The 20,745-nt window shown below is 37.3% G+C and overlaps 1 protein-coding gene across 1 annotated transcript in view; it reads right to left on the bottom strand.

Annotated features, from left to right (window-relative positions):
• LOC120524493 (suppressor of tumorigenicity 14 protein homolog) overlaps positions 1-20,745 on the bottom strand; it is a 129,144-nt gene that overhangs the window by 95,416 nt on the left and 12,983 nt on the right. Inside the window, exons 2-5 of the mRNA XM_039746328.1 lie at positions 13,731-13,941; positions 11,499-11,629; positions 10,755-10,822; positions 7,613-7,809 (exon numbers count right to left, since the gene is read on the bottom strand). Of these exons, the coding sequence (XP_039602262.1) occupies positions 7,613-7,809; positions 10,755-10,822; positions 11,499-11,629; positions 13,731-13,941 (607 nt within the window). The remainder of the gene's footprint in view (positions 1-7,612; positions 7,810-10,754; positions 10,823-11,498; positions 11,630-13,730; positions 13,942-20,745) is intronic.

The raw sequence follows: 20,745 nt of genomic DNA on the forward strand, positions 1-20,745 counted from the left end.
TATCGATCAAAGAACTGTCACTTACCGAGTGGTTTCCATGCCCGGAGATGGCACCTACCTTTTCCATTCTCTTTGTTACATATTGCACGGCCATATCAGGCTCACTCTTGATATCCGGAGGAACATTGTGTCTTATGTATTGAATGATTGGGACAGGTTCAAGGTGTGGACTGATGACGGTACAGGAGATAATTATACTACACAGGAGCACTATAAGAGTGAAATGCTTAAGCCCTTCACCTAGGGTTCTGCATGTGAGTTGATGGCTGCCGCTGAATTGTTCAGTTGTCGCTTTCAAGTGTACCGAAATATTTTACGCCTTTCGACAACCGCCAATGCCTCTTAAGCATCTTAGATTCACAGGTGACGATTTCAGTAGTGGACATTGATGTTTATGAATGTTTAAACTCTCAAAAGCTGGATGTGATTTTATCGATGAAACCGGTTGTGTGCTTACAACGCTTGACAGATGCCGAATGTCACTTCAACACAAGAAATCCTGCAAATACTGTCGTAATTGAAACAAACCATGAAACTCAAACCGATTATGACAGCAGCAATCCAAGCTGTGAGATTTGAGACAAGATTACTGTTCACATGGCCAACTGTAAGTTGCATGCTCAAGAGTAAGCTCAGCGCACAGCTTGGTCATGTTACAACCGGAGGGCCGAACTGACAACATGGTATACAAAGAGATCCTTAACAAATAATTATTGGCATATTTTCCCTCAGTTTAAAAAGGTTAAATTTTCTTCTTAATAAAAATTTTAATGCAGTACTTGCGAAGCGCGGGTATTTTGCTATATATATATATATATATATATATATGACAGCAACACTCATCACTCATAACAGTGACAAAACAATTACATTGACAATCATGTTACGTTATTTTTAAAATGTTTCCTTTTCTTTTTCATTACTTCTTTAACACATTCTTGCTAGTATGTATCAGAATGTATTCTGAGTTCAAGTCCCTTGTTCTGAGAACAGAATAACCACTTAATGTATCTAAAGTGTCATCTGTTCTAGATATACTTCTCTAAGCCCTTTGTAATCAACAAAGCATAACTGGCCTTTATTTCTTCTTTACCATAACAACAGTGATTATCCACAGCTTTGGCTAAATTCCAATAACCAACTTGTCAACATCTTGGGGCAGAAGTAAATGTTACAATGGTTCTGAGGTGTGATATGCTCTCTACTTAATAGAGACTACACTGCATGCTGGAATATTATGTTTCACTACATCACTTTGAACAAAGTTACTGAAGCTTGAACAGGAGATAACAGTGCACATCATTAACTGGAACTGGTCATCTGTTTTGATCTTGTAATGTTAGTATGAAAAGGCAATGTTGTTAACTTCATATTGAACTAGTTATAAACTACAAGATTACTGTATTCCTTGTTTATCTACAGTGGAGGAAAATGATCTTGTTTGCATTGCCTGCTGCAGGGACAATAGAAATATATTTAGTATTCATTACATGTATATGCAGATCGATTTCTAGTTGATCTAAGTAGTTGTCGTAGTAGTATCATCACATATTGAGCAAGGGTGTATTTTTGAAAGGAGCTACTGCAACCACGGCTTCCTTCAAAGAAACATAATGGCCAAGTTAAGCAAAGGTCCTCAAATTTGCTTTCATTTGAATGTTTGTGGATTCCTGTTTACATCTGACTTAAAATATTTGGACCTTTTAGAGCATTTTCCTTGAGTGTGAATGCAATAATTAGTCTCTCAGTGTAGGGCAAAGTATACCATGCCCATTTTGCTAGGCTTTCAGTAGCACACAACGCCTTCTCTGATATTACACTAGTCAAGTAGCTGTATTCTGGAGGAGCTGGAGAGATCTGATAGCAGCTGTTGGAAATCCCACTAGGAGAGAGTTGCAAAAGTTTAAGGTGATGATCATTCAACCATGTTGAGATGACAGAGAGACATCTGTAAATCTGGGCTGGAACCTATGGGTTTTAAATGGGAAATAAGAGGAAGATCTGATCATCTGCAGCATAGAGGTGGTAGCAGAAGCTGTGAGAAGAAATGACATTGCCTAAAGAATGAATGTAGAGAGAAGTGGACCAAAAACTGATCCTTGAGGCATACCCGTAGAAATTTTCTGTGGAGAACACAAGTAGTTCGACCAGGAGACACAAAAGGATCAGTCCAAGAGGAAGAACTTGAACCAGTCTACTGGTTAACTGTTAATTTCAAGTTTGTCAAGGGAAGAGATAAGCAGAGAGTGGTTGATGGTACTGAAAACTGATGAAAAGCCAAGAAGGATAAGGACAGAGGAGAGAGAAGCAGCTCTAGTAGATCTAAGAACATTACTAACACAAACCAGTGCAGTCTCAGTAGAGTTACCCTTACAGAATCCAGATTGAAGTGGGTCTAGTAGATTGTTGTCACAGAGAAATGAAGAGAGTTGTATATAGACCATGTGTTCTAGAGTTTTGGACAGGAATGGCAGGAGACAGTAATTCTCCATGGCAGTCAGGTTGAGGGGGTTTCTTGAAAATAGGAACTACTTAAAACTTCTTGAAATCATTAAGGAAAATACTAGAGGTAAGTGAGGCATCGAGAAGAGTCGTACGGGAAAAAGAAAGGTGTGATGGACTTATGAAGATGTGAAGGAATTGGGTCCAGGATGGATGTGGTGTGTCTGCAGTTACTGAGAATGTCAGAAATGTCAGTCATTTACAGTAGACAAGGAGTTCAGAGGATGATTTTGGCATTGGCTTTTAGGGTGTCATTTTACATTGGTGGAGTAGTTACATGTATATTTTAAAAATAATAACGTCTTATAAGGTACAGAATCACATAGAAAAACAAGTGCTTAATTAAAGTAAGCGCTTAATCTTATTCAACATTCTAATCTCTGTGAATTCTATATTATAATAATCCAGTAAATATTCAAGTAGATATACTTCCATATGAAAAGGCTGGAGTGACTGCAGTAGAAATAACAATGTGAACCCAACTTCTGGAGATTTGTTCCGTGTGCGGACCGCTAACTCAAATTGCTGTTTTTTCTTTGAAGCAAAAAGCTAAAATTATAGAGTTAAGTATCATTGAGGCTTGGGACCAAGCCACTGATAGTGGCAAATCGCCACCTTGCTCGATCAGGTAACTGGTGGCTTTAATTTGGCTGTTTAAATACTTCCTTTTATTTTTGTGTGGCAGCTTTCATCCTTGTGAAGACATTACCATGTGAACTGCAGGGGATATCAGCATCAGTCCGTGGGATTACTACCAGCCAGACAAGCAGATTAAAGGCTGCAAGTAAGATGTTAGCCACAATTAATGAAATCTACTGTTGCTATCAACCTAGAACAAAGTAGCTGCAGGTTCATAGGCTCTCAGAAGTTTAATATACAAACTGCTGTTCATTAGGTGCTTGTTGTACTTTAAGATTTAATTACTACTTTTAAGATATTTACGAGAAGAATAATACCTTCATAAAGCCATCATTTTTGGGTTATTTAACTTATGTTTCTTTAAATTCATGTCCTAAAATAGTTGATAGTATGTGGTGTACTTTCTAAAAATAAGGTATTTGATATACTGTAAAATGTTTTCTTTTGCACTAGTAATATCTAAATAATTCATAACGATGATTTAAATTACTTCTTCTGGTTCAAAATCTGTCTGTTAATTTTTCAGAGAATATTCATTTGGATAAATTCAGTGTTGTCAGACTGCACATATCATCATCAAAATCCAATGAAATTCAGTCCAGTCTAGCAACACTCACATATCATTGGTATACCTGTGTAAGCACTGCCTGGACCTATTGATTCTTTTAAAAGATTAAGGAAGTAATGAAGTTGTGACAAACCAAAATTAAAAAATAGAATCAGTGCAGTTCAGCAGTAAAATATGAATGTATGTTTTCTAATAAGGACAAGTGCTTACATAAAACAGAAAAGGGCTGGTGCAATTGCCCATCCTGCACCTGTGCTGTGCACATCTGCATTTTGAACTGTTTTTACATGCTGGTGACTTTGGGGAAAAAAAGGAAGCAAAATCATTAGGATAGATGGACAACGGTTTTGGAACATAAGGAGAACTTAAGAGAGACTTGAAGGTAGACAAGAGGCAGCTGGCATTTCTTTCAGAGGATGCAATCAAGTTTTGAAAGAAGGAGAAGAAGGGGAAGAAGGCAGAGCAGAAAAGGAAATGAAGTGATCTGAGATAGGCAAGTGAGTGATGTTTGCAGAAGATGAAGAGGTTGTGTGGAAAAGTGAGATCAAGTCAATCTCACTAGACCTGTGTAGAACTGAATTGAGATAGTGAAAATGAAAAGGAAGAGAGGAGGCTAACAATACCAGATAAGCTACTTCACTTGAATGATCAATAGGCAACTGAAAACTGCTTGCATCAAAAAGATATTGACTACCCTAAAGAAGAACTAAGAAAACCTCTTGATGAACACAGATTTTAGTAGACGTTCTCAAGAGCTGCTTAAATAGCTAAATCACTCCACTGCCACCTAGCCCCACTAAATCATGTATCTGGCAAACAGCCAAACAAGACCTGCTTATGTTTACTAGTCATTATAAAACAAGCTCATGAATAACTATAGCAAGAAAACTTCTACCGTTTACAAGCTTTTGACTAATTTATAAACAAAAGAGCCTCAAGTCACAGCTTAATGATTTAGCCTTCTTACCCAAAGCTGTGTAAGAGTGAGGTGACTCTGACATCACTGGAAATTTCAAAAAGAGTAGTACTAAATTAAAAAGTCCATAAAAACAGGAAACTTCACAAAACCTGTAAATAAACTAAGATCACCCTAATTAATTACTACTTTTAAGATATTTACGAGAAGAATAATACCTTCATAAAGCCATCATTTTTGGGTTATTTAACTTATGTTTCTTTAAATTCATGTCCTAAAATAGTTGATAGTATGTGGTGTACTTTCTAAAAATAAGGTATTTGATATACTGTAAAATGTTTTCTTTTGCACTAGTAATATCTAAATAATTCATAACGATGATTTAAATTACTTCTTCTGGTTCAAAATCTGTCTGTTAATTTTTCAGAGAATATTCATTTGGATAAATTCAGTGTTGTCAGACTGCACATATCATCATCAAAATCCAATGAAATTCAGTCCAGTCTAGCAACACTCACATATCATTGGTATACCTGTGTAAGCACTGCCTGGACCTATTGATTCTTTTAAAAGATTAAGGAAGTAATAGCAGTAGGGAAACTACAGCAGCACAGTCCTACTCTCCATTGCTGGAACAAAGAAAAAAAATATTACTTGCCTTATTCCAAATTCTCTGCTGCCACTTGGTGAGGAAATCCTACACAAGGTGCAGTGCGACTTCATATCATCATGAGACACCACTAACATAATTACAGCTCGACAAATTTAAGAGAAATGTCAGAAGACGCAACAAAAGGTACATATGCATTTTTATTCACTTTGATTTCACCAGTTAGAAAAACCTTCTCAAGACTTTGTCTTGACTGATATCTAAAGAAATTTATCATGTTACAGGCGACTGCAGCTGTGCTGTGCTATGGGACAGAGCAGTTTCTTTCACAAACAAATATTAAATATGTTTGTTTTGTCAAACATATTTGACAAAAATATGTCACCAAATAAGTCACCTTTTTCCACTTCTAAGTCCATGCTATTTGCTTCTGATCTCTGACCACTCTTCCTATAACAATATGACTGCACACCAGTTTTGACAAGAAGCTCTATACCACCTTAGGGTCGAACACAAAATGACTAAGATAAGTCATTAATCTAAATGATGCTGAAGAACAACAGATTGCTCTAAGTTTCTTTTCCAAAGCCTTCAAGAGCCTTAGACTATCCCTCAACATTTAAGGAAACCAAAATCCTTTACCAAAATGTCTCTAACCAAGAAACCGAGACCCAGGCAATCACTATAACTGTAGAAATGCAGAAAGCAGATGACTTTCCATACTTTAGAAGTCCAACTGTCCCAAACGTTCAACCTTTAGGATCATTAAACCTAGTACAATGTCCTCACCAACACAGAAATGATGAACATCGAAGGTACATTCTCTTTTCACAAACATAATTTTCTCTTTCTCTTCTCCCTCCTTTCAACTTCACTTACCAGAAAAAACACTCCTGCCATAATATTCCCCAAAAAAGTAAGCAGAAGACATGTTAACTAATCTAAATAACAATATAAAACTAGAATCTTTAACTAGAATCTCCATCTCATCTTTTTTTACAATATCAGTCTTGACAGTGGTGTTTTTGGCATGAAAATTCCTGTTGTCTCATTCCACAACTTTCTTGTATGTGTATGGTCTTCTCTAAATTAACATTAACTAGCAAGACATGCAAGTTCAACCTGATTATAGGGAAGCAAACTAGTGATGGTCTGTCTGTATAAGAAGCAGTATTTTTCTAGATAAGCAGGTACATTGAACATATTATAGAAAACTGGACAAAAATTGCTTATATTGAGGGTTGTTATAAACATTTAATAATAAGTTAAATTACCAAAGGAAGTTTTTTAGTCATTTTGGACAACATTTGGGTGGGCTGTGCCCAACTGACCCATAATGAAGGAACGCCACTATCAACATAGCATTTTAAAAGGTTTATAAAAGGTTTACTTTCATGTGGAGTACAACACAACATGTACCTATTTAACAACAGGTACACCACTTAAAACAAAAATGAACGTTTTGTTAACTATAAAATACAAGTGAGGAATAAATAAGGGAGCAATACCAACTAACACTTAAATTCAAACATAATCCTTGTAGCCTCACATCCTTGAGCATGGGAAAGGTGCTATATAAATAAAATGTATTTTATTATTATTATTACCAGACCAACACAGGATTTTGATTTCACTCCCGGCCCATGTACCTTCATAAAGATTGCCAAAGGCAAAGTCATGCAAAATAACACAATACATCTGTGCACACAGCCTACTAGTTAACCTTTACATTGACTCACCTCATAAATCTTGAGCAGGAAGATTTGATTTAAATACTGCCTTTGGATATATCCATTGAATTACTTTCAGATCAGGTATGCCCTACAAAGCTGAAGATCCCTTTAACCCAGCAGCAAATAGATTCACTGAGGCTTTTTTGACTTAAAAGCTGCCTGTCCTTAACTGTATATAAAAGAATGCATAGCAGCCTCTTAAAAGGGTTATCTGCCCCCATTCTTAAGAATACACACTCTCTCAGATACTCAACACTCATTCATAGAGTTTATACAATTTACAGTCACTAATTATCATAACATTTTATAAATACTGTATATAGAGAATAATCCATGTAGACAGTGGCTGAGCAGAGAGTTGAATCCTTCTCTCTAGAGATGTAAGGTGGCATTACTAGCCATTGTACCACAATTCTGCACAAACCAATAAACTGAATACAATTGATGAAAATGGGATTTTCAAGTTACAGTAGATAATGAAGATACCTATAGTGTATAGCACTGCTGTAAACTATTGAACATATTCAAAAAGGTTCTGCTTTAATTTTTATTTGCATATGCTTTCATTATTTTTGGTAGCTACCAGCATTAAAGGTATTTATTTCAACTGATTTACCAAGCAGAGAGCAGTAAAAACCAGGTACCATGAATGGAAATGGTTGATGAATCCACTTGATAATTTCCCAGGTGCCCAGAGGTGCTCTCCTCGGAAGGTGTCTGCCTGAGGTGATTGGTCAGTACGTTTGCAATGTCAGTGGCAAGCAGAGCAGAGTCCTTCATCTCACCCTCTGATTTCAATGAAGTAAATGTGAGGGAGAAGTGAGCAACCACACTGCCATCACTGGTGAGAAAAGAGCAAAGGTAAGGGTGACATATTAATTAAAGCTTGGCTAAATTCTTATATACATGTCATGTGAATGACTTCATGTTTTGAGATTTAGAAACTGCACTAAAGCAGATTTTAATTAATGGAGGCTTTCATTCAGGCAAACTGCCTTGGGTTATACTGTTAAGCACAGCTCATAAAGTTACTGAATTTGTAGCATGTGCATGCCAATATATTTATAACAAACTAATGAACCTTAATAGCCTTTAGGAAAAAATGTATTTTTGTAAAAGTCACGATGAACAATCATAAATGTCTGTCATAGGAGCAGGTATCACACTCATAAGGGGCAGTGACACTTTACTGATCAAGTTTTGAATGAGGAAATCACAATGGGGATATAACAATGGAACTCCAAAGAAACACATTCTACACTACAATATACAGTATATGTACAAGGCAGCAACAATATATACTTTTTAATATTATAAAATAATACAAAACAATGAGAGTCAAGTACAAATCTTAAAAATGACATACACATCCAGTATCTTCATGTACAGACTCCTTAGTAGAAGGGGCAAAAATATGCCTTGCCTCATGCACCATTATTTATAGCACTGGTCCTGTGTCCCTGACCACTGCTAATTCATCGCAAAGGGCTGTGTCTTAATGTTGTGGTTGCATTACTATTATTATGTGTGTGGAATGATCAATGTTAGGAAAAGGGTTTATATATATTTGTGAAATACTTAATGTGTTATTTTCAGATATAATTATTAATAAATGTGCTATTTGTTAAAAAACACACCCACAATAAATAATGTAAAATATTAAGACAACTGAAGTGAGGCACACACAGCAAATGAGATTAAGCCCCAGAACAAGGCATATTTATTTAAGCAATCAAACAGCACTGAGTCTAACACACCTCATGTCTCTTCCTGTTCTTGAGGGCCATAAAAAATGCCACCAAAACAAAAAAAAAGAAATTTCCAAGAAATCATACAAGGGTATGTTGCAATTTAAAGATCTGCACCCTTAACAAAACTGGCATTCATGACTCCTAGTCTTTTGTCAATTAGCCAAACTCTCTTTTTCTCACCTCTGCGCTGCTAACACTTTGAACTAGTGAAGAGTTTTTCACAATGAGATTTGCCAGGGCTCTCTTGAATAAACAAGACTTCTTCCTTATCTGAAAAGTCATTTTTCCTTTTAATGAACCCAAAATGCAGAAAAATTCACTCCTAAAAATATTGGTTCTAAAACGACATTGGTTTGTGTATTTCCAGGTTGATCTATTGCTTAACAGAGAACTATTTCATTCTTGAAAGGGTACCTAATATGTGGACACAACAGAAATATTCAACAGGCTACCCAGCAGGATAAAACAGATCAAGAAAACCTGAGTTTGGCCTGTGTTGTTATGAACTCATTGCCATTTCATAAACCTGCTATCATCTATTCATTGCTATTTATGGAACCTGTTATGGATCTAAGTAATAGGTTCTTTCTAGAACCTTCATATGGATGGTTCGTTTTGGGAATGAAAACAGGTTCCTTTATGCCATTGTTCTGAAAAGCCACTTTGGTACTTTTACATTTAAGACTGTTTATCACTCTCTCCTATGTTTGCAGATGGCGTGAGTGTAAATGTCTAATAGTTAAATTCATGCTTAAAATATTTATTAAAATTATATAGAACTAGGAATCTGCTTTGAATATAATTAAGACCCCATGAATCAAAATCGAATAAAAAGATTCCCAAAGATTCCATCTCTACCTAGGAGGCTTGCAATTAAGACATGACCTATAACCGGCATGTCGGAGCACAATTTATCCATGTGGATCAGTAGGGTATATCACACTATAAAAAAAGTAGACTGACTTGCTTTGCTAGGAAGCTTTATATCACTTTAAATGACTGCATGTATTATAGGAAAAGATGGTCTACATTTTTTTAGTTTTATAAGTTGATAAATGTTTTGTATGTCTTTATCTGTAAACAAGATAAAGCAAGTGTAATAATTTTCAGAAGGCCTGTTTTACTTTAATGACGAGAACAGCAGTGCTTTGATGTTTACTTAACCAACCCCCCCAAGTCCTTACGACTAACTCAGGATGAGAGGAATTTTTGGTGAGGGTAATAGAGCATGTATCAGAAGAGCTTGGCAAGGGTGACTGTGTTTGAACCTAGAGCCTATAAGCCATCACCTACAAGAAGGGGCATAAAATGACTAGCAAAGCAACTGGGGGGTGAGTTGTACCTGAATTCCATTGGTCTAAAGTATGCCTGTTTATGATTGGTTTTGAATTGGAGGCCATCTTGGCAGCCATACTGAGAGAGGCATGAAAGGCCACGTGGTAGCAAAACAAGCTAGACTGAAGATAAGCTGAGAGCTACCTATGGATACAAGATACACTGCTACTTAGGCTGTTAGGGTATGGTGGCAACATAAACATTGTATTCTGTTTCCTTCATATTTTTGGGCATTTTTATCAATATATAATGAAATGTCTGACTTAACTCCTGCCTGGTTCTTTACTCTGTCTAATTGCCTGTTACAGATGTGGAAGGTAAGGGGGAAATAAGTGCTAAAGCACCTGATTACAAAGTGGTAAGTATATGAGATTTTAGAAATTGTAAGGTCTACACAATAAACAGTATAAAATTAGAAAATACTGTCACAATAGGACCTTACACAATAAAACAATTTGGTACTTAAGTGTGTCCATCTGAAATAAGTCAGTGAACTGCAGAGTGAGGGTCATGAATGCGCATACAGTTGCAAATGGTGAGAGGTACTGTAAGATCATGCAGGCTGTATATCACAATGAGATAGATAGATAGATAGATAGATAGATAGATAGATAGATAGATAGATAGATAGATAGATAGATAGATAGATAGATAGATAGATAGATAGATAGATAGGAGAATTATGTAATTGTTACCTCACCTAAAGGCATTTATGCTTGCATTTTCAAAATGCCATGCCAACTTTGAATTTAAAAATGCATCCTCAAACTGTAAGAAAAAAAGTTTATATGTATTATATATGATTAATATGTGGAGTAAAACAATTAGGTAAATTAAATTCAACTGCATAAATGAGGTTTGAGTTAAAGCTGAAAAATTATACAATTTCTTTGATTTTACCATTTCTCAAGTCTCTCAGATTTAATAACCTATCAGCTCTAGAATTTCTTTTTTAAATAGCAATCCGCCTTCACCTTATATAGAAGTCATTTCTCTTCAGCACTCCATCCTTAGACTTTTTTTTATAAACATTAAAACACAATTATAAGAAGAGTGTATGTATGGTATTTTTTAAACAGGAAAACCAGCCTCCTGGTATGTTGAGGGTGTCCATTACCCTGTATTTTGCTGTTCAATAGAGCTGAAATCTCTTTCAAAGCAAGAGCAGTCCTCTTTTTTAATACATAACAAGTGTTGCACTCTCCACAATACACTCTACAGTAGGCCAGCCATAGTTTTAGTCTTTTTGTTTTCTAAATTTGTTAATAGCATTGGAAACAATAAGTTGAGTGAGATACCAAATCATCGTTAGGCACAGTGGCTCACAATCGCCTTAGTTCATGAGCACACGCTTCTAGACTTGGCTGACAGGGCTGAGAATTGAAACCAGGTCAATGTAGGGCCAACTACATACATTTACAATATACAAATGAAGGTTACTTACAATAACCTGAATGTCCAATGCTAAAGTTTTAAATTCCTCTGATCGTTTGTCCATAAGGGATAAGTTATAGCTGATGTTTATCATATGGAATGATCCTCCAAAATAAATTCTTGGACATGAATGCTCAGCTGCTAAAATTAGGAAAAAAGAAAACTTTCAAACAAGAAACTATTAGTTTGTTAAAAAGAGAAAATATATATTTGCATATTGCTTTACATGCTCATAAGTATAGTGATCAATGTCAATTCTGTTTTTATTGATAAAACTTTACATGATGGAAGATATTTCTGAACAAGCAGTTATGTATCTGTTTTGCAACTTCATAGATTATAAGCATGACCCTGAAGAATTATTTCATATTTCAGTATTTAACATATATGCACATTCAAGAAAAACAGATGCATGTGTGATTGATAATTGTCAAAGAACTGATTGATGAAGATCCTTTGATTCTTCACTTGCCAATCATTAACTCTTTTAAGAACTGTGCCAAAATGCCTGCTTAGCAGAAGAAAATCAGTGTGTTGTGATTTCTTTGTCAAACCAGCTGGCCCTGTAAGGCATCATTTCATAGCCATACATTTCAAGAAGCTACTCAACCATGAAAACCAAGGAACTTTCAAAGCAAGTGAGCAGGACTTGAACATAAACCAAACTCACCAAATACTCCTGTAAGATTCATCTACTCAGTCATCAAGAGAAAGCCTCAACACACCCTTGTACTGCCTAAATCAGGCCATCTTTGAACCTTAAGCAGCAGGGTGAGGGCAAATGGCTCTAATGAGACTCACTGAAAAGCCTGCACTCCATAAGCAAACCTACCAAAAAGAAGAACTTGGTGGAAATGTACAAAATGGAGGGCGGCACAGTAGCAGCTCAGTTTAGGTGCCAGCCGTGTGTCTGATATCTCTCCCTGTGTTCAAATATGAATGCCAGGTTCTTGCTCATAGACAAAAGCCATACTGGAAAATCCTATGCGAAAATATGCCCAGTGCCACCCTGGCATTTCACTCTAGACCAGGGGTCTCCAACTCCAGTCCTGGAGAGCTAAGTGGCTGCAGGTTTTCATTCTAACCCTTTTCTTAATTAGTGACCAGATTTTGCTGCAAATTAACTCTTTGCCTTAATTTTAATTGATGCACAACTTAAGACTCAGGCCCCTTAATTATTTCTTTTTTCCTTAATTAGCAACCAAACAATATTAAGACACAAAATGTACCAACACATAAACAACAACCTACGTCCATCATAAAATAACTGAAAATAAAGAAAGGTGAAGGCCTCAGTAATGTTGATCTGCTCAGGTCCACAAAACATTTTGACAGTGCTCTTAAAAAAGAAAATCAACAGTTTCGGAAATGTCTGCCATGGCAGAATGAGTGCCATGGAATTAAATAACGGGTTTAATTAACAAAGAGAATTGGCTTCAAATTAAAAAACTGAATGAGGTGAAGTTGATTGGAGTTTAAGGCCCCAACTTAGTTGTTCATCTATTGGCTCACTTCACATCAAATTTATGTTTAGGTGCCATTTAAGGAAAAAAGAATCAATTCAGTCAATTAATTAAAATAAAGGGAAATAGTTAACTAACAGCAAAACTGGTCACTAATTAAGAAAAGAGTTAGAATGAAATCTTGCAGCTACAGTAGCTCTCCAGGACGGGAGTTGGAGACCCCTGCTCTTGACTATTGAGTTGGCATCATGCACGGTACTGCTGGTCAGACTCCAGCTCCCTGGAACTCCAAGCAGTAAATAGTAGGTGCTAGAAATGGCAGAATTTGAAAAAAGTTAAACAATATTTTACTCTATAACTGTAGTCAATGGCATTTCCTCTAAATGTTGACTTCACAGATGAGACTACACACATCTTTTCTCTTTTGACTTTTTGCTGATAAGCTAGCTGTAGTATTATCAGGTGTACATTGATGTTGAACCAACATGTAACACGTCACCTCTTTCTGCTACCTTGACAAATAAGAATGTATTAAAATACATAAGCACTGAAACCATTCGACCCATTCGGGTATTAAGTGCAGCCTCACAACACACTTTGAGATTAAACATGCACAAATATTTCTATAGATTCAAAGAGATCAAAAACTCATATTTTTAGAGGTTTATTAAAACACAACACTCCTGCTATACTCACCAGGTTGTGGCCAAAAGATAAAGACTACAAATATAAACAAAAGACAGAGGTCTGTATTCTTTAAGATTTGTACTTCTACTCACACAAAAGGTACCAGGTAACTGCTGCCACTCCCCCAAGCACCAGTGTCGTCAAGCACAGGGTAAGCACAACATGGAGGAGGTGGCAGCTTTTTCCAGCCTGTTTGATGGGGATGCTCTCTGGATGTCCTACATCCACTTGTGAGATGGCCGTCTGGCTCTGTCTTCTACTGCATGATGCAGTGGAGTGACAGGGTAAGGGAACAGAGGTTGGCTGTAACAAGACATTCATGTATTTAAGATACACATATATATTCTTTAAACTTTGAATGATATGCATCAGTGTGCAAAATGGCTGGATATAAAGATAAAGTAAGACATTAAAGCAACGATTGATATGTTGAAGGCTGAATTTTTACCAAGAAAAAAATTATTTTGTACTAATAGTAGTCATTCCAGACTAATGCAGTTCTGTCCAACATGTCACTTTTCACTTACTTTCAATGCAGGAGGCCAGTTCACTATAAGACACACCATGCACACCTACAGTTGTTTTACAAATACTTTTTACAACTGGACCACAGGAAGGTGTAGTGACTTACTTAGAGGTACAGATTCAGAAGTAAAGACTAAACTTATTTACAGACAAAAACTCTAGCTACCAAACCACTCTGCCTGCTTTGATGAATACTGTATGGACAAACCATTATTTACAAACTAAAGTTAATGAACTCATAATTTTTTATTAATTAAACATCATAGTGAAATAACATCTTAACTGTAAATGCACAAGGTATGCTAATATTGTATTGTTTCCTATATTTCACAATATATTTAAAAAGTAGTCGGACTTGACATGGAAGATCAACATACTGTACATACCATAATAAAAAAGTCACAGCAGTAGATGTAATTCTAGTGACAGCTGAGGGAGTTCAATTTACAACAGGAGCTGCTGATTCTGTTCTCAGCTCATCCATCAAAGTGTTGTTTGAATCAGCAACTAATCAAGATAAAAACTGTTAGGGAGGAGCAGTGATGTCATCAGGAGGATGGACTTAGATGCTGCCTTCAGCAGAATGAAGGATTTTGTGTCGCAAGAAAGAGAAGAGAACACCACTCACCCATACATGTACATCTATCTTCATACTCAAGGGAACTGCCAAGATGACACCTATCAGTCAGCACAGAGCTAGCTCATCCTATCATGGAATTCCTAATACCAGTTGAAATCCTACTTGGTCAATACCATATGATTCAGCAAATTCACAAGAAGAGTCATGGCATACAACAGTTGATAGGATCAGTAGATCTGAACAAGGAGGCATCCTTAGCCTATTAAGGCACACTGATTACCTGCCAAGGAGGTTCGGCTGGGATGTAGAAAAACTTCAGAAGGAGAACCAGGAATTGTGACACAGCAAACAAAACTACTGACAGACCCCCAGAGGAGATGAAGAGACTTAACGATAGCCATCAGAGAGGTACTGCTTCAACGTTCAAGTCATCAAACTTCAGGCAAAATACCAGTGCTATGTCAATGTTTCACCTACAGACAACCAACAGATAAAGCATCTGGACCACTGCCATGATGTGACTGTCCCAATACCATGGTGTGTCCTTGCCTGCCCTCATGATGAATGAATTGATATTATTAATAAAGAAGACTATTTAATTCAAGAAGCGTGTGATAGCAAACCCATCAACCCAAAACTATTTTAATCCTCCACCACTTCAGTGTTTTTCACCAGGAAACACAAGATATAAGAGGCATGTGAAGTTCACCCATTGCCAATTGGCAAGACGAAGAGCAGCTAATAATCCGTAATTCTTCAGCTCAAGAACACTCACGGAATTGTACACCATTGTCAAGTCAAGCTGCTGTTAAGCAAGACTTTAAGCACGAGATGCAATATAGGGGGCAAAAAACAACTACTCTGGATTTCATACATTGTAATTAAAGTGAGTTTGCCAGACTGAAATTGGGTAACCTCCTCCCTAAGGATGCTACTGAACTTTTCAAGTATAAAGTTCTGGTAGAACATTTGAAACTAGAAGAGGCCCACTTAGTGACAGACTCTTACCTTCATTCATCAACCCCATATTCTGACACTAGGACTGCACTGATTGAGAAGTTTGAAAGACCTCACCAACTAGCTCTGAAAAAGACAGCAACTATAATGGATTCCCATAATATCCATCCCTGTGACTCAGTAGGATTTGAAGCATTGGTTGGGTTACTTAAATCCTGAGGTTCAGAAGGTGAGGCTGAACTGTGCTAAGGTTCTCATGTTGCTTGTTTTCTCACCAAGCTATCACCAAAAATGAGGGCATCACTCTGCAGACAAATATTCCACAAGCTTTGTGACACATACACATTACTAGACCTTAACAAGTGGATTAAATTTGAATCCTGGTACCAGGAAGGTGAAAGCCAACCTAGAATAAAGACTCAGCAAGATCTTAAAGCATAAAAGACTGATTGGCGTAAACAGCAAAGGAATAAACTCAGAACAACTACTGTCTTCCATTGTACTGACCAATTACCAGAGACCCACAAATTACAGTTACCATCTAAGCAAACACCAACAGAGATACTTGACCAGAAACCAAAGAACTGCCCTTATTGGGAGTCCTTGGAAATGTTCCTAGGTCAGTGCCCTCTTTTCAATAAATTAAATAAATAAAAAATGATACATTGGATTCAGACAAACAAGCACTGTCAGAAATGTGGCAGATTTCATCAGGCAGCACAGTGCACTCTGAAAAGACCTTGCAATTTGTGCAAAAGAAATCACCTCAGTGTGTTTCATGAACTTAACAGGAAACCAGAAAAAGAAGAAGTATCCCCTGTAAAAAATTTAAAGTAGTAAATGACTTGCGGGTAAATGCAGACAGAGGCCATTTATCTGTTCTCATCCTCTTAGATCTGAGTGCTGCATTTGACACCATTGATCACAACATTCTTAGAAATCGCCTTAGTCAATGAGTGGGCCTCTCTGGCAGTGTCTTAAATTGGTTTGAATCCTACCTGACAGGGAGAAAATATTTTGTTAGTTGTGGTAATTACAACTCGAAGACACATGATATCCGATATGGTGTCCCACAAGGCTCTATCCTGGATCCGCTGTTATTCTCAATCTACATGCTTCCGTTAGGTCAGATTATCTCAGGGCACAACGTGAGCTACCACAGCTATGCTGATGACACACAGCTGTACTTATCAATAGCTCCTGATGACCCTGATTCTATTGATTCACTAACAGAATGTCTGACTAGTATCTCAGAATGGATGAATAGTAATTTTCTCAAGAGAAAACTGAAATTTTAGTGATCAGCAATAATGGATACAATGAGGCTATTAGAAATAAACTGGATACATTAGGATTAAAAGTCAAGACGGAGGTAAAAAGCTTAGGGGTGATTGTTGACTGTAATCTGAATTTTAAATCACATATTAATCAGATCATTAGGACAGCATTTTTTCACTTAAGAAACATAAGTAAAGTTAGACCTCTTATATCACTGAAAGATGCTGAGAAATTAGTTCACGCGTTTGTTTTCAGTCGACTAGATTACTGTAATGCACTCCTCTCTGGACTACCCAAAAAAGATATAAATCGTTTGCAACTAGTGCAGAATGCAGCTGCTAGAATCCTAACTAGGAAAAGAAAATCTGAACACATCACACCAGTCTTAGCGTCACTACACTGGTTACCTGTGTCATTCAGAATTGACTTTAAAATTCTGCTTATGGTTTATAAAGCCTTAAATAATCTCGCCCCATCTTATATATCGGAATGTCTGACACCTTATATTCCAAATCGTAACCTCAGATCCTCAAATGAGTGTCTCCTTAGAATTCCAAGAACAAAACTTAAAAGAAGTGGTGAGGCGGCCTTCTGCTGTTATGCACCTAAAATCTGGAATAGCCTGCCAATAGGAATTCGCCAGGCTGATACAGTAGAGCACTTTAAAACACTGCTGAAAACACATTACTTTAACATGGCCTTTTATAACTTCATTTTAATCTTAATTTAACTTAATCCTGATACTCTGTATGTTCAATTCATCATAATAACTATTCATGGTGGCTCTAAAATCGGTACTGACCCCTACTCTCTTTTCTGTTTCTTTTTCCGGTTTCTTTGTGGTGGTGGCCTGCGCCACCTCCACCTACTCAAAGCTTTATGATGCTCCAACAATGATGGATGGATTAAAAGGAAGAAGTCTACGTGACCATCATCATCATCAAGCCCTTCCGTGAGAATCCTAAATCCAAAGAGGACTGTTTCATTTATGTTAGGTAGAATGCCCAGAGGGGACTGGGCGGTATCATGGTCTGGAATCCCTACAGATTTTATTTTTTCTCCAGCCGTCTGGAGTTTTTGTTTTTTCTGTCCCCCCTGGCCATTGAACCTTACTCTTATTCAATGTTAATGTTGATTTATTTTGTTTTATAATTGTGTCTTTCATTTTTCTATTCTTTAATATGTAAAGCACTTTGAGCTACTGTTTGTATGAAAATGTGCTATATAAATAAATGCTGTTGTTGTTGTTGTTGTTGCTGTATCAGTCAAGCCTACTACAGTGACTCTCTACCTTGAGTTCTCCTAAAGGTGATCAGAGTACTACTTCGCCACAGAGGTCAAACTTTGGAGTGCTTGACGATGGATTAGAGTGAACAATCTTGCTCCCAGCTGCTGTTCAGGAATTAGGTCTTCAAGGGAAGGAATAACTTTTGTCTTTGAAAACTATTAGGCACTACAATGAAGAACTACAGTGTGCCATGTTTCTTTCAACATATCTCCTGTATCCCAGCCTTATAACAGTTATCATATTCAGAGAGCTTTCACTGCTGATCATCTAAGCTTGTTAGAACACTGCTATCCTATGGCTGCATTGCAATAGAAATATTATCATATTAATGAGCTGCTGCCCTCCATTGTTCATTGGCACTATTAACTTCAACTTAAATACCTCCAATACAGCTTGGGGGGCTGGCAGCTATCAGAACAACATTGGGATGAACACAGCCAAAGCCCTGCAAACTCAGCTTAGTATACCACAACAGTCAGTCAGGCAGTCAGCCATTATCCAACCCACTCTATCCTAACACAGGGTCACGGGGGTCTGCTGGAGCCAATCCCAGCCAACACAGGGGGCAAGGTAGGAACAAATCCCCGGTCAGGGCACCACAGCTCACCACAGGGCACACGCACACCAAGCACACACTAGGCACCTAACCTGCATGTCTTTGGTCTGTGGGAGGAAGCCGGAGCACCCGGAGGAAACCCACACAGACACAGGGAGAACATGCAAACTCCATGCAGGGAGAAACCCCCCCCTCAGGGCAGCAAACCCAGGTCTCCTTACTGCGAGGGAGCAGCGCTACCACTGTGCCACCGTGCCGCCTGTACACAACAGTGTTTCCAAAAAACTTTCAGCCTGAATTGTTTACTGTCTGAACTGTTTAAGAATATAGAAAAACTTTGGTTAGCTGTCACTGTACTTCAGAGTTATTCAATTACAATTTCAGTTAGGCCAGATTTTGAAACCAAGAAATTTAGCTGGGCCAGACAATTTCAGCAGCCGGTAAGCAGCAGGTAATGATAAAGTTTAAATCAACACAAATTAATGTACAGCATTTTAAAACAAGTAATGTTTATTCATTGTTTCCCTTTTACATTTGGTCACATCTGCCACAGGCACATCAAAAATGCATAATAAAAATGAGTTAGTGGCAATACTTTTCCACTTTTGAAATAAAAAATAAACATTTTGTAGACCTCTGACCCAGGCACATCTCAAAGTGCATAAAGTCAAAAAGGTGCACAGTACCAGCAATAAGATTTGTTTTGCTTTTGAAATATGAGATCCTCCCCAAATTTAAAGGGGTTGTCATGACAGGCAAAGGATTTTTTTATAGAATTATTTTATTCACATGGTTTTAATCACTCATATGACAGAGGGGAAATTTGAATTCAACAACAATGCCTTTCTTGTTGAAAATTGTTTCCTCATCCCCCAGAAAAAAACTACCTGAACAAATGTTTAACAGCAAGGCACCAGGTATGGTGGGAAAAGTGCATTGGTACTTTTATTTTAATGATTTGTCTTTAAAATGTCTGTACAGAATTTTTGGGTGTCAAGTATTTTTTTAACTAAATCTTATTTTCCATGTTTCTTTGTTGATGGGCCCCAATTGAAGAATTTACTATTAACAGAACATATAGTGCATATGCCAAAATGACTACAGTAACAACTAACAAAGTGACAAAGTTTACAGTATGCCGTCAATCACGGAGCAGACCAGTAAAATCACTAATTCACCGTCAACCTTAAAACACAGACTTCACCATATCGCTGTGCATGGCAAAACAACAGGCAGGCAGCTGCTCGCACATGTTTACTGACGGACAGGCTGGCATTTTGCATGGAGTATGTGTTAAATCAAAAAGAAGCGGCATGCAAAGATACACGAACACAAGGAGATCAGTGACAATCACACCTTAGTGTGCAGAGCCAAATCAGAAGGGACAATTGAATTTCACAGGGCACAGATATATTCATAACAGGGACCTATATGATGGGCAGATGAATTTCAAATATTTTGCATGCCTACCGTTTGTTTTGATGACCGGTTGTGTCATATTCAGCTCTCTGTTCATTATTCTGGCACAAGCGTAACCAGCCTCTTGTTGAAATTCATGGCCGTCCCTTCAGCAGCACCGTGTACTTAAAAATATTTTCCCACGTGCATCTACAAGCCTGATGTCATTTTTGCTGTGACTCCCATACACCCAGCCCAGGATATAAACTAGCTTTATACGGCTCAGGGATATGCAACGGGGAGACACATATGTTAACAGCACATTAGCTTACAGTTATAATACTGCACAACCTGCTCCACTTTATAAAGCGCGTATTTACATAAGATGTCGATATCATTTTTAGGAAATGCAGCAAAATATGTTTATTACATTATACAGATAAAATGCTAACATCATTTAAATAATCTATATTTTTAATAATTAAACATGTGAGGACACGGTGTTGCAGTGCTAGCAAGGAGCTG

Source organism: Polypterus senegalus, chromosome 2, assembly GCF_016835505.1.
Source record: "Polypterus senegalus isolate Bchr_013 chromosome 2, ASM1683550v1, whole genome shotgun sequence".
Classification (NCBI taxonomy): Eukaryota; Metazoa; Chordata; class Cladistia; order Polypteriformes; family Polypteridae; genus Polypterus; species Polypterus senegalus.